Source organism: Carya illinoinensis, chromosome 6, assembly GCF_018687715.1.
Source record: "Carya illinoinensis cultivar Pawnee chromosome 6, C.illinoinensisPawnee_v1, whole genome shotgun sequence".
NCBI lineage: Eukaryota > Viridiplantae > Streptophyta > Magnoliopsida > Fagales > Juglandaceae > Carya > Carya illinoinensis.
Genome location: NC_056757.1, coordinates 31,599,228 through 31,624,355, shown reverse-complemented (window position 1 = coordinate 31,624,355; position 25,128 = coordinate 31,599,228). Strand labels below are relative to the sequence as shown.

General features: G+C 33.4%; 2 protein-coding genes across 2 annotated transcripts; one reads left to right on the top strand and one right to left on the bottom strand.

The window, feature by feature from the left end:
- Positions 1–6,204: 6,204 nt before the first annotated feature.
- LOC122312768 lies at positions 6,205–10,882 on the bottom strand (the record flags this gene model as incomplete). Its single annotated transcript, XM_043127423.1, has 3 exons — positions 6,205–7,404; positions 7,945–9,189; positions 10,283–10,882. Coding segments are annotated over 3 exons (3,045 nt in total), but the record flags the coding sequence as incomplete, so codon positions are not given.
- A 5,079-nt stretch (positions 10,883–15,961) lies between these two features.
- LOC122312767 lies at positions 15,962–20,639 on the top strand (the record flags this gene model as incomplete). The annotated part of the gene is made up of 3 exons (XM_043127422.1): positions 15,962–16,561; positions 17,655–18,899; positions 19,440–20,639. Coding segments are annotated over 3 exons (3,045 nt in total), but the record flags the coding sequence as incomplete, so codon positions are not given.
- Between the last annotated feature and the right edge of the window lie 4,489 nt (positions 20,640–25,128).

Here is a 25,128-nt window from a genome sequence, read left to right as displayed (position 1 = left end):
TTGCCAATTCTCTATATCATACCTCCTTTTAATAAAAGTTTAGCCCCCTGAATGAACCTCCATGCATATGATGGTGGATACCCCAGCCTAGCAAACAAAAAGTCCCCATTTATGTAATATCTCTACTCCATCACTGGGGCAAATAATGAATTAGGATTACGAAATATTCTCCACCCCTGTTTAACAAAGAGTGCTTTATTAAAGCATTCAAAATCCCTAAATCTCAGACCTCCAATGCCTTTTGTTGTACTCAGAATTTTCCAACTAATCCAGTGTATTTTGTGATCCTGCTACATATGGCTCCACCAAAAGTTTTTAATCACTTTAGTTATTGCTCACAGTAGGACTTTGGGAAGTTGAAAAACCGACATGCAATATGTTGGGATGCCTTGTACCACGGCCTTTATGAGCACCTCCTTACCTGCTTGTGTTAAAAAATTCTGTTTCCAATTACTTACCCTTTACCAAACACTGTCAAGGATGTAATGAAAAGATCTACTCTTGCCCCTCCCAATCATAACAGGATGTCCACATCCCAGATATTTTCTATAACATTGAACTGTAGGCACTGCAATAACGTTACTTAAATAGGTTTTGGCTTCTGTTTGTGTATTCTTACTAAAGTAAAGAGCTGTATTATCTCTATTCAATTTCTGACCTAAGGCCTTCTTATACTGCTGTAGTAGCGTATGTACACCCCATCACTCCCTCACTGATGCCTTACAGAATATTAAACTGTTATCAGCAAAGAGCAAATGGCTAATTCTCACACCCTGTCTTCCAATAGGAACCCCATGCATAACCTTTTGTTGTCCAGCATTGATCAAAGAATAGCTTAGCACCTCATCACACATGATAAAAATATATGGAGAGATAGTGTCCCCAGTTCATTGATTAATACAGAATATGGCAGATGTAAGGCACATCCTAACACCATTGACCCATCTTCTTGGAAAGCCCATCTTCAGTAACACTGCTTTAATAAAAGGTCATTTCATTCGATCATAGGCCTTGCTCATATCTAATTTCAATACCATATAACCCTCCCTCCCTTACAATCTAGTAGCCATAGTATGCAATGATTCATATGCCACTAGTATATTGTCTGAAATCAATCTGTTAGCAACGGCTGCACTTTGATATGAACCATTAATATAAGGCAGTATTGGTTTTAAACTATTGGCAAAAACTTTCGAACATAGTTTGTACAACACATTACACAAACTAATTGGTCGAAAATCAACCGCATATTAAAGTAGCACTAATGTTAAACATATTAAAGTATTAAAGTAGCACTAATGTGTTCCCATGATCCTTGTCCATTGAGAAGGTTAATAACAACAGAACTTACCAATTCTCTAACCAGGTGACAATATCTTTGGTAAAAGCATGCAGAAAATCCATCAGAGTCAGGGGACTTTAAAGGGTCCATTTGAAAAAGTGCATCTTTGACCTCTTCATTAGTATAAGGCTTCTCTAAGGCATCTTGACTTGCTGCAGGTATCTTTGTCTTAAACTCTTGTAGAATTTCCTCTATAGCAATTGGATGGGAGGACTCATAGACTTGTCCATGATGTTCTAGAAAAGCCTTTGTAATGTCTTGCTGAGTTGTATAGTTCTTGCCACTAGCATCTTCCACACAACTTATAGAATTAACTTTTCTTCTTTGGCTTGTGCACTGGTGAAAGTACTTCATATTGCTATCCCCCTCCTTTAGCCAATGTTGCTTTACTCTTTGTTTCCATGCTAATTCTTCCTGCTCCAAAAGACCATCAATTTTTTAATCTTTTGTACAATCACCACAGCCCTACCATCTTCCAGTGTGTGATACTAACCTAATAAGTTTGTTTTCTCTTGTATAAGCTTTTTCATTTTTTGAATCAGTAACTACACTCCACTCCACTCTTTTAATCTAGCCCTACTCTGATCCGACAAACTTTGAACATATTGGACATTATTATTTCTTTCCTGATCATGTTCCCATACACTAGCCACAATCTGAGCTCATTCTTCTGTTACAGCCCAACTAGCCTCAAACCTAAAAGGTTTGTATTTGTTAAAATGTCCAGAGAGGGGTCAATCTCATTAATAAAGGACAATGATCTGAACTTCTTGCTGCTAGTACACTTACTTCCATAGCAGGATACTGCTCAGCCTAACATTTATTCACCAATATTCTATCCAACCTTTCTTTAGTGAAATTGCCATCCCTTTGATTATTACACCAAGTATACTTTGATCCCTTATAGTCCGTACGGCTCAACTCACAAAAGTTCAGTGCTTGGTGGAAATTTTCCATTTGTTTAGCATATCTCCATGTTGCCCCACATTTCTCAGCTTAACACAATATTTCGTTGAAATCACCAAAACATAACCAAGGTTCTGGTGCACAAGATTTCAGACATTTCAACAAATTCCTACCTTTTTATCTTTGACTAACCTTAGGATAACCCTAGAATCAAGTCAGCGTCCATACACAACTAACACTAGATCAATAATCCTAGCATTAATGTGATGTCGAGAATAGTTCTGAATACTTACATCAACCCCTTTCTTCCACATCAAAGCCAGTCCACCTCTACAACCAACACGATCAACAACAAACATATTCTCAAAACCCAATTTGTATTGGATCTTCTCATTTCTATTTCTATAAGTTTTAGTCTCCATCAGAAATAGAATGGCGGGACAACATTCCTTCACCATCTGATGAAGGCCACAACCATGTCGAGAAGTCCCAAGTTAATTATAGTAGTTTTTTTCTATATTTTTCTACATATTCTCGCTTCTATTAGCATCCTTGTTCATATTACAACTTTAGGACTTCGATTATGGAGAACCCTAACCTTGAAATCTCAAAACACATAGAGCAGCCTGAGTCATCCTTAAAATCATATGCGGCCATAGTCGGTGACTCCAATCGCCTAGAGCTCTCCTTGATCCCAATTGTTAATATCTTCTTCTTGATTAAACAACCACAACTCAAAAAGTGCAAGCCGGCAATCCATTTTACTCTTTTGGAGGTACAACGGTCAAAAGTTGTTGTTCAATATGCCCTAGTTGCAAATTTTTTTTAAAGGGAGTCCCAAAGATGGATGCAATAAAAAATCATGTTATTTCGAAATAGAACTGTTGCCCAGATGACTAACACAAGAGGGGGGGTGAATTGAGTTGTATTAAAAAAAAATTAACAATTATAAATCAAATATATAATATAAAATATAAACAAAATATGAAATAACAATAAATATAAGGAGTAAGGGTAAGAGAGAAGCAAACTCAGTATGTTAACGAGGTTCGGCCCCACTGCCTACGTCCTCGCCTCAAGCTACCCCTTGAGGATTCCCAAATTCACTATTCAACCTCCTTCAGGTGGAGATAGAAACCTATTACACCTTTGAACAACACCGCTACAAAGGATCCGTGTAGAACACCCTCTACACTTGCAATCACCTTACACGTGGTGATTCAACTATTCCCTGTGTAGAATACTTTCTACACACACAAGGGTTATACACACCCTTTTTCTGATACAAAAGCTGATAGTGGGTAGGTTATCAGAAAACACTCCTCAACGAGTGAAATAAAAACAATACAGCTCAAGCTATATCTCTCAAAATGAACAAGGATTAAGGCTCAATGTTTAGAGAAGAGAGAATGAAAGCTTTGAATGAATGTTGTATGCTCTTGGTGTTGTAAATGTGAAGCTCTCAAATGATCTATTTATAGGCATATGAGACTTCATATTCAAATTTAAAAAGATTCACATGTCAAAGACAACATCATTCACTTTTTCAAAAAATTCAAATAAAAGGTTCTTCTTTTTCAATTGTCAAAGACAACATCATTCACTTTTTCAAAGAATTCAAATAAAAGGTTCTTCTTTCTCAATTGTCAAAGACAACATCATTCACTTTTTCAAAAAAATCAAACCTAATCTTTTACTTTTGGCATATGACAAAATGAGCACACTTTCATTTTCAAAAAATTCAAACCTAATCTTTTACTTTTTGTATAAGTCTAAAAAAGCATCAATCACTTTTGAAAATATTCAAATAAAACATGCACATGTGAAAGATGACAATCAATCATCTTTAATATTTTCAAAGTTCAACCCTTTAATCAAGGCATGCACATGCAAAAGATGACAATCAATCATCTTTCAAAATTTTCAAATTTAATTTTCAAAAATATTCATGCACATGTGAAAAATGTATTTTAATGCTTTATGATAAAATATTAATTTTGAGCATTAATCCTAATTTCGAATTTTGAAGAGATTTACAACATTACTCTATAATTTTAATGTGAACTTGTTCCCTTCTTGCTCATGCTTGTTTCCTTGATGTGCTTGACTCCATTGTGTAGACAACTTGAGCTTGAGACTTCTTTATTCTTTGAATTCATTTGTTATCATCAAAATCCATGTGTAGATTTATAATCACATGAAACTTGAAATCTTGAGTTCAACAATCTCCCCCTTTTTGATGATGACAAATATTTGATAGAACTTGAAACCTATATTAATACTTAAGCTCCCCCTGAAAATATGCGTTAGTTTTTCAAGCAAAAGTATAAATATAATTCCAAGCATATATAACAAGTTTAGCAATTTAAACAATGTTAATGTTCTAGTCTAACACTTCTCCCCCTTTTGGCATCATTAAAAAGGATCCGCAACAAGAAAATGGACTGAAGAAAACGATGCGTTTAATAGTCACTGTAGATAGTTGAAAAATGGAGCCGTCCGTGACCCGACAAGTGCTGCAAAGCCTCGAGGCCTAACTCTATGAATTTAATACGGCTGAAGATTTAAACAATCGCCTGATGTTGTTGACAAACGGGATTGAAGGCTCCGAGTTTCTATAAAAAAATGATCATTTTCATCTATCGGATGCCAAAAAAATAATCACTTCTTGACCTGAGTTCTGTTTTTCCACAACGATAGAATGGCTGAGCAATTCTCTTCCACTAATGTTCCAGACTTGAATCAGGAACCCTTGACGCATCAATCATCAATCTTCTCTCCTGAGGCCGTCAATACCATGATAGGAGCAGTGAACCGTTTTTCTAGTAAGGCTGATTCTGAGATTATTGCAGAATCAAGAATGCTCAGTAATCAATATGCTGCCTCTGTTACGATCATGTCTCGAAGGTTAATGGCGAGGGTGAGTGAGATTGATCATCTTAACATGCAAATATCTGAGTTACGACAGAAGCTTGCTAATAAGGATAGTGAGAATAAAAGGCTAAAGCAAGAAAACCAAGAGTTGAAAAAATTTGCAGATTGGTATGCTCATGATCTGCAACCACGAATAGAAGAGCTGGAACGAGAAAGGGTTCAGATACAAGGTCAACATCGGCAGATAACAGCAGAGGTTCATCGTTTACTAGAAAAATAGGGACAATCTACTGTTAATCTCGCTGGCTTAGTAAGAAAACTTTTGACAATGTGTGTCCAGCATATCTTGTATTTCTTTTGACTAAATAAGATTTGAAGAGAAAATAGTTTGTCTTATTCTTTATGCTATCTCTATAAAATCAGTCCTGAAGTTCATCTAATCCGCATCAAGTTTTCATCTCATCTCTATAACTCATCTCCATTCCTTCAGCATTCTCGTTTTAAGCCTTCTATTCTTTTCTCAATGGCTCATTCTTCTAACATTTCTCTAGATCCATCCATGAGACATTCTGCATCTCAACCTCCTGTTCTTTCTGCAGCTACCATTGGTGCCATGTTGCAGCAAGAAAATAATAATCTGACTAATAAGTCAGATTCTGATGCTATTTATGACTTGGTGAGTCTTGGGACTCGCTACTCTTCCTCTATTGTGGCTTTTTCTCAGCGGCTACAAGCCAAAAATCACGAAGTTGAAAAGCTCAAAGAACAAATTGTTGTACTTCAACAAATTGTTCAAGAGTCTCACACAAGGGAAGGAATCATTCGGCAGAAGAATAAACAGTTGAAATCTTTATTAGATTCTTCATTCCGCTTGCCGGTTCCCATGAATAAGAATGACATGATATTGTATGAAGAGAATGAGCGTCTCAAACATGAGGCTAAGAATCTCAAATTTATGTAAAAGTATTAAAAAAAATCTATCTCTATTTTTATTGACTCAGGTCTATCTTTTAAGAGATATTCATAGCATGCATCATACCTATTTCTCTTCTGATCATACATAATCTATCTTCTGGTAAAGGTTTTGTGAAAATATCTGCTAACTGATCGTGTGTGTTTGTGAACTCTAACATTATATCACCTTTTTGCACATGATCTCGAAGAAAATGATACCTTATTTCAATATGCTTAGTTCTAGAATGTTGTATTGGGTTCTTTGAAAGATTTATAGCACTTGTATTATCACATTTGATTGGAATGTGATTATACATGAGTTTAAAATCTTCAAGTTGTTGCTTCATGTAGAGAACTTGAGCACAACAACTACCCGCAGCAACATATTCTGCCTCAGCAGTAGATAGTGCAACAGAATTTTGTTTTTTACTAAACCAGGAAACTAATGCATGACCTAAGAAATGGCATGCTCCACTAGTGCTTTTTCGATCTATTTTACAGCCAGCATAATCTGCATCTGTGTAGCTGATTAAATCGAAAGATGTGTACTTAGGGTACCATAACCCTAGGTTAATTGTACCACTAAGATATCTAAGAATGCGCTTAACTGCAATTAAATGTGATTCTTTTGGAGATGATTGAAAACGTGCACATAAGCACACACTAAACATAATATCTGGTCTACTGGCTGTTAAATATAATAAGCTACCAATCATACCTCGATATATCTTCGAGTCAACTGGCTTACCGGATTCATCTTTATCAAGTTTAGTTGATGGGCTCATTGGTGTTCCAATTTCCTTAGCATTTTCCATCCCAAACTTCTTCAATAATTCCTTAATATATTTTGATTGATTGATGAATGTCCCACTTTTTGCTTGCTTAATTTGCAATCCGAGAAAGAATGTAAGTTCACCCATCATGCTCATCTCAAATTCTTCCTGCATAGTCTTAGCAAAAACTTGACACATATTTTCATTAGTAGCACCGAATATTATATCATCAACATAAATCTGAATCAAAAGAATATCATCATTTTCATATTTAATGAAAAGAGTTGTGTCGATTTTTCCTCTTGAAAAACCTTTTTCAATCAAGAAACCACTGAGTCTCTCGTACCAAGCTCTAGGAGCTTGTTTAAGTCCATATAGTGCTTTTGTGAGTTTGAAAACATGATTTGGGGAAATATGATTTTCAAAACCTGGAGGTTGCTCAACATATACCTCTTCATTTATAAAACCATTTAAGAAAGCACTTTTAACATCCATTTGAAAAAGTTTGAAATCTTTATAACAAGCATATGCAAGTAGCATTCGAATAGCTTCTAATCTTGCGACAGGTGCATATGTCTCATCATAATCGATTCCTTCTTCTTGATTAAAACCTTGGGCTACAAGTCGAGCCTTATTTCTAGTAATGACTCCAGACTCATCTTTCTTGTTTCTAAAAACCCATTTTGTTCCAATAATAGTATAATTTTTGGGTCTAGGAACAAGTGTCCAAACATCATTTCTTTCAAATTGATTCAACTCTTCTTGCATAGCTAGAATCCAAGATTCATCAAGAAGTGCGTCATCAATATTTTTGGGTTCAATTTGAGATAGAAAAGCAGTATGATTACAAATATTTCTAAGAGATGATCGAGTACTTACACCTTGTGAAGGTTCTCCCAAAATTTGTTCCACTGGATGATCTTTCACAAATTTCCACTGTTTGGTTGCATCTTGTATTAAATTTTGATGATCTTTCCTGATGGCTCCATGTTGAACTTCCTCTATTGCTTTCTCTTTGTTGAGATTGAGACTTTCTGTGTTATTTATACCTTCTATTTCTTCATCAATAGATTTCTTGGAGAGTGGAGAATTAGATTCATCAAATACTACATGCATAGATTCTTGTACAGTTAAAGTCTTTTTGTTGAATACTCTATAAGCTTTACTATTAGTAGAATACCCGAGAAAAATACCTTCATCAGATTTTGCATCAAACTTGCCTAAATTATCTCTGTCATTCAAAATAAAACATTTGCATCCAAATACATGAAAGTAACCAATGTTGGGCTTTTTCTCATTCCAAAGCTCATAGGGGGTTTTATCTAATTTAGACCTTAACATAACTCTATTTATAACATAACATGCAGTACTTACCGCTTCGGCCCAAAAATAACTAGGCAAGTTGTTCTCATTGAGCATTGTTCTTGCCATCTCTTGAAGAGATCTATTTTTCCTCTCTACTACCCCATTTTGTTGAGGAGTTCGAGGAGCAGAAAAATTATGAATAAAACCGTTTTCATCACAAAATGTTTCAATATTTTTATTAACAAATTCTTTTCCCCTATCACTTCGGATACTTGAAATAGTATAGCCCTTTTCATTTTGAATTCTCTTGCATAACTTGGTAAAGACATTATGTGCCTCATCTTTATGAGCAAGAAAGATGACCCAAGTATATCTAGAGAAATCATCAACAATAACAAATGCATAATATTTTCCTCCTAGACTTGCAACTCTATTTGGTCCAAAAAGATCTATGTGTATCAGTTGCAATGGTCTAGTAGTGGAAATATGTTTCTTAGTTTTAAAAGAAGTTTTTGTTTGTTTACCAAATTGACATGCATCACAAATTTTGTCTTTAAGAAAATATGTTTTTGGTAAACCTCTCACAAGATCATTTTTTGAAAGTTTGGAAATAAGTTCCATGTTGGCATGACCTAATCTTCTATGCCATAACCAACTAGTTTCATTTTGAGCTGACAAGCAAATAGCATCTTGTGAGGTAATTTCTTCAAAATCAATTGTATAAACATTATTGTTTCTAAAAGCAATAAAACAAATATTACAATCATGATCATTCAAAATAATGCATTTATCCATTTTAAAAGTAACTGTAAATCCTTTATCACATAATTGACTTATGCTCAAAAGATTATGTTTTAAACCTTCAACAAGTAGAACATCTTCAATTATGAGAGAAGATTCATTACCAATTTTACCTATTCCCACGATCTTCCCTTTCGAGTTGTCTCCAAATGTCACGTGTCCTTCTTCTTTAGATCTAAGATCAAAGAACTTAGTCTTGTCTCCCGTCATGTGTCTTGAACATCCACTATCTAAAAACCACTTATTTTTGCTTGTGGATGACTTCATGCATACCTATAAAAACAATTAAAATGATTTTTCTTGGTACCCAAGTTCTTTGGGTCCTTTATTTATTAGTATTAGAAGAAACAAGATTTTTAGGTACCCATATGGCCCTAATAGTCATTGTATGATTTCTTCTAATAGGACAAGTATGATAATTATGACCATTTCTATTACAAAAATTACAAATAGCATGTGACATATATGAAAAACTTGAATGATTATAATAATATCCTTTTTTGACAAAATTATTTTTATGAAAAGAATTTTGAATATTAGTCTTTGAGGTAGAATGATTATCAAAGAAATTTTTATAAGGTTTGTATTTTTGTTTTGACATATATCCCAAACCTGCCTTGTCAAAAACACATCTTTGACTACCAAGAAGTTTTTCAAAATTTCTTTTTCCATTCGTAAAGTTTTCAACAATATTTTCTAAATCGGTTTTCTTCTTATTCAATTCAAGATTTTCATCTTTCAAAATGATACTTTCTTTTCTTAAAATTTCAATTTCGTTTGTTAAAGAAGAATTTTTCTTTTTCAAAGCAGTATACTTGATACCCAATTTTTCAAATTCCTCATAAATCTCTTCTAAAACATTTTGCAATTCTTCATATGAAGGATTTTCAATATTATCAAGATTTGTTACCTCAATGTCATCTTTAGCCATAAGACAAAGATTTGCTGATTCTTCATTGCTTGCTTCACTATCTGAGCTACTTGAATCATCATCCCATGTAGCTTTCATTGCTTTCTTGCCCTTGTTTCGATCTTTCTTTAGCAGAGGACAATCTGGCTTGATATGACCAGGTTTATTGCATTTATAACAAATTAAAGTGTCGTTTTTACCTGAATCTTTCTTGGAAAACTTTTTGAAAGATTTCCTCGGAGGAGTTCTATTTTTCTTCAAGAACCTCTGAATTCTTCTTGTTATCATCGCAACTTCTTCATCTTTATCGTCATTTTCCTCATCTTCATCACTTTCACTTTCATGAGGAACAGCTTTAAGTGCTAAACTCTTCTTTGGCTTTCCTTCTTCTTCTCCTCTTTTCAATGTGTACTCATGGGTGATAAGTGACCCGATGAGTTCATTGACTTCGAGCTTCTTGAGGTCTCTAGCTTCAAGAATCGCTGTAACTTTTGATTCCCAACGTTTTGGTAAAGAGTTGAGAATTTTTCTTACTATCTCTACCTTGGAATAAACTTTGCCAAGAGCTGTCAAGCTGTTTATGATGTTAGTAAAACGAGTGTGCATACTAGAAATAGATTCATCATCATTCATCTTAAACATTTCATATTCATGAGTAAGAATATAAATTTTTGATTCCTTGACTTGCGAAGTTCCTTCATAAGTTACTTCCAAGTTATCCCAAATTTCCTTTGCCGTAGCGCAATTCATTATTCTATTAAACTCATTTCCATTAAGAGCATTATATAATAAATTCATAGCAGTTAAATTTAAAGTATAAAGTCTATCGTCTTCACGATCAAACTCTTCTTCTTCCTTTTTGACCTTTACTCCACCAACCACTTTTGTTGGAATATAAGGTCCATTTACAATACATTTCCATATTTCTCTACCTTGAGCTTGAAGAAATATTCTCATTCTAACTTTCCAGAATGAGTAATTATCTCCACAAAAGAGTGGAGGCCGACTACTAGATTGACCTTCACCAAATGAAGCTGCAATGTTAGCCATAAGATCTTAACTCAAAAGATAGTTAATCTTATAATAGAGCTCTTAGCTCTGATACCAATTGTTGCCCAGATGACTAACACAAGAGGGGGGGTGAATTGAGTTGTATTAAAAAAAAATTAACAATTATAAATCAAATATATAATATAAAATATAAACAAAATATGAAATAACAATAAATATAAGGAGTAAGGGTAAGAGAGAAGCAAACTCAGTATGTTAACGAGGTTCGGCCCCACTGCCTACGTCCTCGCCTCAAGCTACCCCTTGAGGATTCCCAAATTCACTATTCAACCTCCTTCAGGTGGAGATAGAAACCTATTACACCTTTGAACAACACCGCTACAAAGGATCCGTGTAGAACACCCTCTACACTTGCAATCACCTTACACGTGGTGATTCAACTATTCCCTGTGTAGAATACTTTCTACACACACAAGGGTTATACACACCCTTTTTCTGATACAAAAGCTGATAGTGGGTAGGTTATCAGAAAACACTCCTCAACGAGTGAAATAAAAACAATACAGCTCAAGCTATATCTCTCAAAATGAACAAGGATTAAGGCTCAATGTTTAGAGAAGAGAGAATGAAAGCTTTGAATGAATGTTGTATGCTCTTGGTGTTGTAAATGTGAAGCTCTCAAATGATCTATTTATAGGCATATGAGACTTCATATTCAAATTTAAAAAGATTCACATGTCAAAGACAACATCATTCACTTTTTCAAAAAATTCAAATAAAAGGTTCTTCTTTTTCAATTGTCAAAGACAACATCATTCACTTTTTCAAAGAATTCAAATAAAAGGTTCTTCTTTCTCAATTGTCAAAGACAACATCATTCACTTTTTCAAAAAAATCAAACCTAATCTTTTACTTTTGGCATATGACAAAATGAGCACACTTTCATTTTCAAAAAATTCAAACCTAATCTTTTACTTTTTGTATAAGTCTAAAAAAGCATCAATCACTTTTGAAAATATTCAAATAAAACATGCACATGTGAAAGATGACAATCAATCATCTTTAATATTTTCAAAGTTCAACCCTTTAATCAAGGCATGCACATGCAAAAGATGACAATCAATCATCTTTCAAAATTTTCAAATTTAATTTTCAAAAATATTCATGCACATGTGAAAAATGTATTTTAATGCTTTATGATAAAATATTAATTTTGAGCATTAATCCTAATTTCGAATTTTGAAGAGATTTACAACATTACTCTATAATTTTAATGTGAACTTGTTCCCTTCTTGCTCATGCTTGTTTCCTTGATGTGCTTGACTCCATTGTGTAGACAACTTGAGCTTGAGACTTCTTTATTCTTTGAATTCATTTGTTATCATCAAAATCCATGTGTAGATTTATAATCACATGAAACTTGAAATCTTGAGTTCAACAAGAACCTTGGGCATCCATCAGTTGTGGGATTGATTGATTCTCGTCATGTGCTCATCAAGCTTCAGTCAAAGGAAGATCTGACCAGAGAATAGACCCGAGACTCATGTGTCATGGAGGGTGTCCTCTTTAGACTCTTCAAATGGACTAGGGACTCCCCCGAGAAGGAATCCATAATTGCTCCAATTTGATAGGTATTGTTTGACTACAAAGAATTTTCATTTTAAACATAAAATTTTTATTTTATTATTATAATTTTTTTAAATCTCCATACAAAATATAATAAACAATTTAATTTTTTTTCTACTTTTTCAAATTCCAAAATAATAATAATAATAAAATATAATATTTTAATATTTAATTTTAAAACTCAAAACTCTCATCTGAGAAATCTCAGTGGCCAAGCAGAACCAGCGCTCCCACCACGTCCTTTAAATTTTTGTGTTAAATAATACCTAAAAGCTCTTGTTTGACCACTTGAAAAATTTTTGGTTGCTAACCTATACTCACACACACACACCCATCCTTTGCTCGTGTTTGCATAGAAATGGACCTCTTTCCTAGAGGGGATGTTATATGGATAAGGATTGGGAATAATGGATTTTGGCAAAAGATTGACCATGAAAGGTTCCCAAGTTTTTGTAGCCACTGTTGGCTCTAAGAAAATATTGTTTATGACAATAGGAAATTGTTAGTCAAAGAAACCAATGGTAAATCGAGGATTGATGCCCCAATTCCTCCAAGTGCAAAAAAAATGGGTCCGCAAAAGTAAATCCACAATCAATTTACAAGCAAACAAACCATACAATATCTCATACTGCCTCCCAAGAAACTCAACCTAATACTTTGGTTTGTGTTGACTCGGCCCTTTTTAATTCTAAATGTATTGAAGCCCCTGTCATAGAGGTAAATGATGGTGATAACCCTCCTAATTCATAAGCTAATGAAGCAACCAAAACCCTCCTCTACTCCTAAAACCGATCATGTGGACCACAAGGACAATAACCCAAGCATTATTGGTGAGGCTTTGCCTATGGAGGAGATACATATATTTAATTCTTCTTCTATGCTATCTAACGATCTAAATTTAGATTCTAGTACAGCTATTCCAAAAGATGAATCACAGCTGTTAAAAATCCAATTATCTGATTCGATTCGATTCGATTATTTCTTAATGAAGTCTGTCTTTGATTTGAAATGTGAGAGACATTGACAATCGACACGTTGCTTCACTTGAAAAAATTTAGTTCATGTTAAGAAATTTCCTTTAATGGCTTTGTTAGAGCCTATGATCCATTTTTCTAAAGTTGATGATTTCGGGAAATAAACTAGGCCTTACACGTTTTTTCTAAAGAAGCGAATGGTGTAAAATCTGGGTTTGTGCTAAAGAAGATATTATTTTATCTGGGGAGCAACATTTAACTTTTTCTATCAATTGATGCGATATTAATACTATTTTTTTCGTTATTTATGCCATGTGTAATTATATGCTTAGGAGAGTCTTATGAGACTCCCTTTCCAATTTGAATACCTCCGCTTCTCCTTAGGTTATGGTTGGGGACTTTAATATCATAGTCATATGATGAAAAGCGTGGATGTGTCCCTACCTCCTTGATGGCTAAATCTAACTTTATTGATTTTATCAATCGTAACTCCCCTAATCACATACCTTTGTTGGGTTCCAAATACACTTGATCTTGTAGATATGATGGTGTTTACATTTTGGAAAGACTTGACCGAGCCCTTGTGAAGCATCCTTGGTCTAGTCACTTCCCTGACTCCCCCCCCCCCCCCCCCCCCCTTTTTTTTTTTAGGAAGTAGACTTTATTTCATTAATGAAATTATGAAATTGAAGTTACAGTTGTGACTTAATAAATACAGGAAAAAATCTAAATTACAAGCCAAACAACTCACTTGTTGGGGCTCTCCCGCACACAAATTCATTTACAATAGAAATTGTCTTAACTTCTATAACACTCTACAAACAAACATTATGAGAAATAATACTTTGCTTAAATAGAGATCACTATCCCCTAGCCTCTAGAGGAGGAGAGAGTTTCACCCCCCATCCTCTAGAGGAGGAGAGGGTTTTCCTTCTATGGACAAAATATCCAATAGCCTATTTCTTTTTATTTTTATCTAAAACAAAAAGAAATTACATAAACATAAAAATAGATGGAAAAAAATGAATTATAATTTAAAAAATTGTAGATATGTGTTGAACTCAAGATTTCAAGTTTCATGTGATTATAAATCTACACATGGATTTTGATGATAACAAATGAATTCAAAGAATAAAGAAGTCTCAAACTCAAGTTGTCTACACAATGGAGTCAAGCACATCAAGGAAACAAGCATGAGCAATAAGGGAACAAGTTCACATTAAAATTATAGAGTAATGTTGTAAATCTCTTCAAAATTTGAAATTAGGATTAATGCTCAAAATTAATATTTTATCATAAAGCATTAAAATACATTTTCCACATGTGCATGAATATTTTTGAAAATTAAATTTGAAAATTTTGAAAGATGATTGATTGTCATCTTTTGCATGTGCATGCCTTGCTTAAAGGGTTGAACTTTGAAAATATTAAAGATGATTGATTGTCATCTTTCACATGTGCATGTTTTATTTGAATATTTTCAAAAGTGATTGATGCTTTTTTAGACTTATACAAAAAGTAAAAGATTAGGTTTGAATTTTTTGAAAATGAAAGTGTGCTCATTTTGTCATATGCCAAAAGTAAAAGATTAGGTTTGATTTTTTTGAAAAAGTGAATGATGTTGTCTTTGACAATTGAGAAAGAAGAACCTTTTATTTAAATTCTTTGAAAAAGTGAATGATGTTGTCTTTGACAATTGAAAAAGAAGAACCTTTTATTTGAATTTTTTGAAAAAGTGAATGATGTTGTCTTTGACATGTGAATCTTTTTAAATTTGAATATGAAGTCTCATATGCCTATAAATAGATCATTTGAGAGCTTCACATTCACAACACCAAGAGCATACAACATTCATTCAAAGCTTTCATTCTCTCTTCTCTAAACATTGAGCCTTAATCCTTGTTCATTTTGAGAGATATAGCTTGCGCTGTATTGTTCTTATTTCACTCGTTGAGGAGTGTTTTCTGATAACCTACCCACTATCAGCTTTTGTATCAGAAAAAGGGTGTGTATAACCCTTGTGTGTGTAGAAAGTATTCTACACAGGGAATAGTTGAATCACCACGTGTAAGGTGATTGCAAGTGTAGAGGGTGTTCTACACGGATCCTTTGTAGCGGTGTTGTTCAAAGGTGTAATAGGTTTCTATCTCCACCTGAAGGAGGTTGAATAGTGAATTTGGGAATCCTCAAGGGGTAGCTTGAGGCGAGGACGTAGGCAGTGGGGCCGAACCTCGTTAACATACTGAGTTTGCTTCTCTCTTACCCTTACTCCTTATATTTATTGTTATTTCATATTTTGTTTATATTTTATATTATATATTTGATTTATAATTGTTATTTTTTTTTAATACAACTCAATTCACCCCCCTCTTGTGTTAGTCATCTGGGCAACAATTGGTATCAGAGCTAAGAGCTCTATTATAAGATTAACTATCTTTTGAGTTAAGATCTTATGGCTAACATTGCAGCTTCATTTGGTGAAGGTCAATCTAGTAGTCGGCCTCCACTCTTTTGTGGAGATAATTACTCATTCTGGAAAGTTAGAATGAGAATATTTCTTCAAGCTCAAGGTAGAGAAATATGGAAATGTATTGTAAATGGACCTTATATTCCAACAAAAGTGGTTGGTGGAGTAAAGGTCAAAAAGGAAGAAGAAGAGTTTGATCGTGAAGACGATAGACTTTATACTTTAAATTTAACTGCTATGAATTTATTATATAATGCTCTTAATGGAAATGAGTTTAATAGAATAATGAATTGCGCTACGGCAAAGGAAATTTGGGATAACTTGGAAGTAACTTATGAAGGAACTTCGCAAGTCAAGGAATCAAAAATTTATATTCTTACTCATGAATATGAAATGTTTAAGATGAATGATGATGAATCTATTTCTAGTATGCACACTCGTTTTACTAACATCATAAACAGCTTGACAGCTCTTGGCAAAGTTTATTCCAAGGTGGAGATAGTAAGAAAAATTCTCAACTCTTTACCAAAACGTTGGGAATCAAAAGTTACAGCGATTCTTGAAGCTAGAGACCTCAAGAAGCTCGAAGTCAATGAACTCATCGGGTCACTTATCACCCATGAGTACACATTGAAAAGAGGAGAAGAAGAAGGAAAGCCAAAGAAGAGCTTAGCACTTAAAGCTGTTCCTCATGAAAGTGAAAGTGATGAAGATGAGGAAAATGACGATAAAGATGAAGAAGTTGCGATGATAACAAGAAGAATTCAGAGGTTCTTGAAGAAAAATAGAACTCCTCCGAGGAAATCTTTCAAAAAGTTTTCCAAGAAAGATTCAGGTAAAAACGACACTTTAATTTGTTATAAATGCAATAAACCTGGTCATATCAAGCCAGATTGTCCTCTGCTAAAGAAAGATCGAAACAAGGGCAAGAAAGCAATGAAAGCTACATGGGATGATGATTCAAGTAGCTCAGATAGTGAAGCAAGCAATGAAGAATCAGCAAATCTTTGTCTTATGGCTAAAGATGACATTGAGGTAACAAATCTTGATAATATTGAAAATCCTTCATATGAAGAATTGCAAAATGTTTTAGAAGAGATTTATGAGGAATTTGAAAAATTGGGTATAAAGTATACTGCTTTGAAAAAGAAAAATTCTTCTTTAACAAACGAAATTGAAATTTTAAGAAAAGAAAGTATCATTTTGAAAGATGAAAATCTTGAATTGAATAAGAAGAAAACCGATTTAGAAAATATTGTTGAAAACTTTACGAATGGAAAAAGAAATTTTGAAAAACTTCTTGGTAGTCAAAGATGTGTTTTTGACAAGGCAGGTTTGGGATATATGTCAAAACAAAAATACAAACCTTATAAAAATTTCTTTGATAATCATTCTACCTCAAAGACTAATATTCAAAATTCTTTTCATAAAAATAATTTTGTCAAAAAAGGATATTATTATAATCATTCAAGTTTTTCATATATGTCACATGCTATTTGTAATTTTTGTAATAGAAATGGTCATAATTATTATACTTGTCCTATTAGAAGAAATCATACAATGACTATTAGGGCCATATGGGTACCTAAAAATCTTGTTTCTTCTAATACTAATAAATAAAGGACCCAAAGAACTTGGGTACCAAGAAAAATCATTTTAATTGTTTTTATAGGTATGCATGAAGTCATCCACAAGCAAAAATAAGTGGTTTTTAGATAGTGGATGTTCAAGACACATGACGGGAGACAAGACTAAGTTCTTTGATCTTAGATCTAAAGAAGAAGGACACGTGACATTTGGAGACAACTCGAAAGGGAAGATCGTGGGAATAGGTAAAATTGGTAATGAATCTTCTCTCATAATTGAAGATGTTCTACTTGTTGAAGGTTTAAAACATAATCTTTTGAGCATAAGTCAATTATGTGATAAAGGATTTACAGTTACTTTTAAAATGGATAAATGCATTATTTTGAATGATCATGATTGTAATATTTGTTTTATTGCTTTTAGAAACAATAATGTTTATACAATTGATTTTGAAGAAATTACCTCACAAGATGCTATTTGCTTGTCAGCTCAAAATGAAACTAGTTGGTTATGGCATAGAAGATTAGGTCATGCCAACATGGAACTTATTTCCAAACTTTCAAAAAATGATCTTGTGAGAGGTTTACCAAAAACATATTTTCTTAAAGACAAAATTTGTGATGCATGTCAATTTGGTAAACAAACAAAAACTTCTTTTAAAACTAAGAAACATATTTCCACTACTAGACCATTGCAACTGATACACATGGATCTTTTTGGACCAAATAGAGTTGCAAGTCTAGGAGGAAAATATTATGCATTTGTTATTGTTGATGATTTCTCTAGATATACTTGGGTCATCTTTCTTGCTCATAAAGATGAGGCACATAATGCCTTTACCAAGTTATGCAAGAGAATTCAAAATGAAAAGGGCTATACTATTTCAAGTATCCGAAGTGATAGGGGAAAAGAATTTGTTAATAAAAATATTGAAACATTTTGTGATGAAAACGGTTTTATTCATAATTTTTCTGCTCCTCGAACTCCTCAACAAAATGGGGTAGTAGAGAGGAAAAATAGATCTCTTCAAGAGATGGCAAGAACAATGCTCAATGAGAACAACTTGCCTAGTTATTTTTGGGCCGAAGCGGTAAGTACTGCATGTTATGTTATAAATAGAGTTATGTTAAGGTCTAAATTAGATAAAACCCCCTATGAGCTTTGGAATGAGAAAAAGCCCAACATTGGTTACTTTCATGTATTTGGATGCAAATGTTTTATTTTGAATGACAGAGATAATTTAGGCAAGTTTGATGCAAAATCTGATGAAGGTATTTTTCTCGGGTATTCTACTAATAGTAAAGCTTATAGAGTATTCAACAAAAAGACTTTAACTGTACAAGAATCTATGCATGTAGTATTTGATGAATCTAATTCTCCACTCTCCAAGAAATCTATTGATGAAGAAATAGAAGGTATAAATAACACAGAAAGTCTCAATCTCAACAAAGAGAAAGCAATAGAGGAAGTTCAACATGGAGCCATCAGGAAAGATCATCAAAATTTAATACAAGATGCAACCAAACAGTGGAAATTTGTGAAAGATCATCCAGTGGAACAAATTTTGGGAGAACCTTCACAAGGTGTAAGTACTCGATCATCTCTTAGAAATATTTGTAATCATACTGCTTTTCTATCTCAAATTGAACCCAAAAATATTGATGACGCACTTCTTGATGAATCTTGGATTCTAGCTATGCAAGAAGAGTTGAATCAATTTGAAAGAAATGATGTTTGGACACTTGTTCCTAGACCCAAAAATTATACTATTATTGGAACAAAATGGGTTTTTAGAAACAAGAAAGATGAGTCTGGAGTCATTACTAGAAATAAGGCTCGACTTGTAGCCCAAGGTTTTAATCAAGAAGAAGGAATCGATTATGATGAGACATATGCACCTGTCGCAAGATTAGAAGCTATTCGAATGCTACTTGCATATGCTTGTTATAAAGATTTCAAACTTTTTCAAATGGATGTTAAAAGTGCTTTCTTAAATGGTTTTATAAATGAAGAGGTATATGTTGAGCAACCTCCAGGTTTTGAAAATCATATTTCCCCAAATCATGTTTTCAAACTCACAAAAGCACTATATGGACTTAAACAAGCTCCTAGAGCTTGGTACGAGAGACTCAGTGGTTTCTTGATTGAAAAAGGTTTTTCAAGAGGAAAAATCGACACAACTCTTTTCATTAAATATGAAAATGATGATATTCTTTTGATTCAGATTTATGTTGATGATATAATATTCGGTGCTACTAATGAAAATATGTGTCAAGTTTTTGCTAAGACTATGCAGGAAGAATTTGAGATGAGCATGATGGGTGAACTTACATTCTTTCTCGGATTGCAAATTAAGCAAGCAAAAAGTGGGACATTCATCAATCAATCAAAATATATTAAGGAATTACTCAAGAAGTTTGGGATGGAAAATGCTAAGGAAATTGGAACACCAATGAGCCCATCAACTAAACTTGATAAAGATGAATCCGGTAAGCCAGTTGACTCGAAGATATATCGAGGTATGATTGGTAGCTTATTATATTTAACAGCCAGTAGACCAGATATTATGTTTAGTGTGTGCTTATGTGCACGTTTTCAATCATCTCCAAAAGAATCACATTTAATTGCAGTTAAGCGCATTCTTAGATATCTTAGTGGTACAATTAACCTAGGGTTATGGTACCCTAAGCACACATCTTTCGATCTAATCAGCTACACAGATGCAGATTATGCTGGCTGTAAAATAGATCGAAAAAGCACTAGTGGAGCATGCCATTTCTTAGGTCATGCATTAGTTTCCTGGTTTAGTAAAAAACAAAATTCTGTTGCACTATCTACTGCTGAGGCAGAATATGTTGCTGCGGGTAGTTGTTGTGCTCAAGCTCTCTACATGAAGCAACAACTTGAAGATTTTAAACTCATGTATAATCACATTCCAATCAAATGTGATAATACAAGTGCTATAAATCTTTCAAAGAACCCAATACAACATTCTAGAACTAAGCATATTGAAATAAGGTATCATTTTCTTCGAGATCATGTGCAAAAAGGTGATATAATGTTAGAGTTCACAAACACACACGATCAGTTAGCAGATATTTTCACAAAACCTTTACCAGAAGATAGATTATGTATGATCAGAAGAGAAATAGGTATGATGCATGCTATGAATATCTCTTAAAAGATAGACCAGAGTCAATAAAAATAGAGATAGATTTTTTTTAATACTTTTACATAAATTTGAGATTCTTAGCCTCATGTTTGAGACGCTCATTCTCTTCATACAATATCATGTCATTCTTATTCATGGGAACCGGCAAGCGGAATGAAGAATCTAATAAAGATTTCAACTGTTTATTCTTCTGCCGAATGATTCCTTCCCTTGTGTGAGACTCTTGAACAATTTGTTGAAGTACAACAATTTGTTCTTTGAGCTTTTCAACTTCGTGATTTTTGGCTTGTAGCCGCTGAGAAAAAGCCACAATAGAGGAAGAGTAGCGAGTCCCAAGACTCACCAAGTCATAAATAGCATCAGAATCTGACTTATTAGTCAGATTATTATTTTCTTGCTGCAACATGGCACCAATGGTAGCTGCAGAAAGAACAGGAGGTTGAGATGCAGAATGCCTCATGGATGGATCTAGAGAAATGTTAGAAGAATGAGCCATTGAGAAAAGAATAGAAGGCTTAAAACGAGAATGCTGAAGGAATGCAGATGAGTTATAGAGATGAGATGAAAACTTGATGCGGATTAGATGAACTTCAGGACTGATTTTATAGAGATAGCATAAAGAATAAGACAAACTATTTTCTCTTCAAATCTTATTTAGTCAAAAGAAATACAAGATATGCTGGACACACATTGTCAAAAGTTTTCTTACTAAGCCAGCGAGATTAACAGTAGATTGTCCCTATTTTTCTAGTAAACGATGAACCTCTGCTGTTATCTGCCGATGTTGACCTTGTATCTGAACCCTTTCTCGTTCCAGCTCTTCTATTCGTGGTTGCAGATCATGAGCATACCAATCTGCAAATTTTTTCAACTCTTGGTTTTCTTGCTTTAGCCTTTTATTCTCACTATCCTTATTAGCAAGCTTCTGTCGTAACTCAGATATTTGCATGTTAAGATGATCAATCTCACTCACCCTCGCCATTAACCTTCGAGACATGATCGTAACAGAGGCAGCATATTGATTACTGAGCATTCTTGATTCTGCAATAATCTCAGAATCAGCCTTACTAGAAAAACGGTTCACTGCTCCTATCATGGTATTGACGGCCTCAGGAGAGAAGATTGATGATTGATGCGTCAAGGGTTCCTGATTCAAGTCTGGAACATTAGTGGAAGAGAATTGCTCAGCCATTCTATCGTTGTGGAAAAACAGAACTCAGGTCAAGAAGTGATTATTTTTTTGGCATCCGATAGATGAAAATGATCATTTTTTTATAGAAACTCGGAGCCTTCAATCCCGTTTGTCAACAACATCAGGCGATTGTTTAAATCTTCAGCCGTATTAAATTCATAGAGTTAGGCCTCGAGGCTTTGCAGCACTTGTCGGGTCACGGACGGCTCCATTTTTCAACTATCTACAGTGACTATTAAACGCATCATTTTCTTCAGTCCATTTTCTTGTTGCGGATCCTTTTTAATGATGCCAAAAGGGGGAGAAGTGTTAGACTAGAACATTAACATTGTTTAAATTGCTAAACTTGTTATATATGCTTGGAATTATATTTATACTTTTGCTTGAAAAACTAACGCATATTTTCAGGGGGAGCTTAAGTATTAATATAGGTTTCAAGTTCTATCAAATATTTGTCATCATCAAAAAGGGGGAGATTGTTGAACTCAAGATTTCAAGTTTCATGTGATTATAAATCTACACATGGATTTTGATGATAACAAATGAATTCAAAGAATAAAGAAGTCTCAAGCTCAAGTTGTCTACACAATGGAGTCAAGCACATCAAGGAAACAAGCATGAGCAATAAGGGAACAAGTTCACATTAAAATTATAGAGTAATGTTGTAAATCTCTTCAAAATTTGAAATTAGGATTAATGCTCAAAATTAATATTTTATCATAAAGCATTAAAATACATTTTCCACATGTGCATGAATATTTTTGAAAATTAAATTTGAAAATTTTGAAAGATGATTGATTGTCATCTTTTGCATGTGCATGCCTTGATTAAAGGGTTGAACTTTGAAAATATTAAAGATGATTGATTGTCATCTTTCACATGTGCATGTTTTATTTGAATATTTTCAAAAGTGATTGATGCTTTTTTAGACTTATACAAAAAGTAAAAGATTAGGTTTGAATTTTTTGAAAATGAAAGTGTGCTCATTTTATCATATGCCAAAAGTAAAAGATTATGTTTGATTTTTTTGAAAAAGTGAATGATGTTGTCTTTGACAATTGAGAAAGAAGAACCTTTTATTTGAATTCTTTGAAAAAGTGAATGATGTTGTCTTTGACAATTGAAAAAGAAGAACCTTTTATTTGAATTTTTTGAAAAAGTGAATGATGTTGTCTTTGACATGTGAATCTTTTTAAATTTGAATATGAAGTCTCATATGCCTATAAATAGATCATTTGAGAGCTTCACATTCACAACACCAAGAGCATACAACATTCATTCAAAGCTTTCATTCTCTCTTCTCTAAACATTGAGCCTTAATCCTTGTTCATTTTGAGAGATATAGCTTGCGCTGTATTGTTCTTATTTCACTCGTTGAGGAGTGTTTTCTGATAACCTACCCACTATCAGCTTTTGTATCAGAAAAAGGGTGTGTATAACCCTTGTGTGTGTAGAAAGTATTCTACACAGGGAATAGTTGAATCACCACGTGTAAGGTGATTGCAAGTGTAGAGGGTGTTCTACACGGATCCTTTGTAGCGGTGTTGTTCAAAGGTGTAATAGGTTTCTATCTCCACCTGAAGGAGGTTGAATAGTGAATTTGGGAATCCTCAAGGGGTAGCTTGAGGCGAGGACGTAGGCAGTGGGGCCGAACCTCGTTAACATACTGAGTTTGCTTCTCTCTTACCCTTACTCCTTATATTTATTGTTATTTCATATTTTGTTTATATTTTATATTATATATTTGATTTATAATTGTTATTTTTTTTTTAATACAACTCAATTCACCCCCCTCTTGTGTTAGTCATCTGGGCAACAATATGCTTTTTCAACCTTAAAGGAAAATAAAATCACAAAACACAACAAAAAAAAAACACTTAGCAAGGAGACTGTGGTGGCGCCTGAGGGACACATGCCATGCTAGGAGTGTGGTGAATAGTCAAATCTAAATAAACTGAAGTCGCTGGTCTAGAAATGCTGCACGTGGCGGCATCAAAACCTCCAATGTGGTGGCGTGTGGATGTCACGCGCGCACACTGATACTGTATTATTATTTCATAAAGTGATTTATATGTAGACTTAAAATATAGTATTAATAATAATATAGTATTAGACTATTAGTATTAGCCCATAATATGTAAATTATAATTAATATACATTATATACTAATGTATACTAGTATTACTAATTTACTAATGTACTTATAAAAAAGAATATATTAAGAATTTATTAGGCCATAAAATGTTATTAGTACATATATATATTATGATTAAAGTATATGATCAAATAAATTTTCATGTTTAAGATTAAAATTTTATGTTATAAATTATAATAAAATTATCTTATATATAATTATAATTTACATTATTATATATTATATATAAATTATAAATAATATTAAAAAATTAATTTAAATTATATAATATAGTGAACCGGTTCGGTAAAGCATAGAATTAGAACCGGCTGATTTTGGAACTAAGGGAGCTGGACCCAGACAAGTTCCACCTGTCCAGTCTAATTTTTCGGTTAATTTTTACACTCCTTGTTGCTAAAGTTGAAGGAAGAGGATTACTTTAAGCAGAAAAAACTTTTGAAAACTTAATAAAAATACGAGTCATTTACCAATCTTCAAATGGAGGTGCCAAAAGTTGTGACTCCTTCACTCCCATTAGCACAAAAACTCTTTCATATTTTTCAGCAACACTAAGCATTAAGATTGTGTTTAGATATTGAGCTGAGTTGAGTTCTTTATAAATAGTAGTGAATTGAGATGATGAGATGATTTTTATGGGACCCACCTAAGATGAATTTAGATGTATTTAGATGTTAAGATGAATTTATATTTGTTTATGAAAAATTAAAAAATGTTATGGATTCCGTGTGTAAAGAGGTGTTGCGTTGAAAAAGGTTATTGGTCCTACGTGTAAAAAGGTTTTGAATTGATATGAGTTTAGTGATTTGAGAATTGTGTGCTTGAATGTTAGATTCAACTTAAAATTAGAGTAAATTGAATTGATATTAGTGCACTCTATCAACTAAACGGGATTATGATGAGTTCCATCCAATAGGAATATCTAGACACACAATTTGAAGCTTATAGATTTTTCTTCAATTTTACCCATTTCAGACTAATTAATTTAGTTTTCTGAAACTAAAAAGAAAAGATATATATTATATATAGGTGTATATATAGTTCTCAAGTGATCAATGTGAGGATAGGCATTGAGTCAGAGC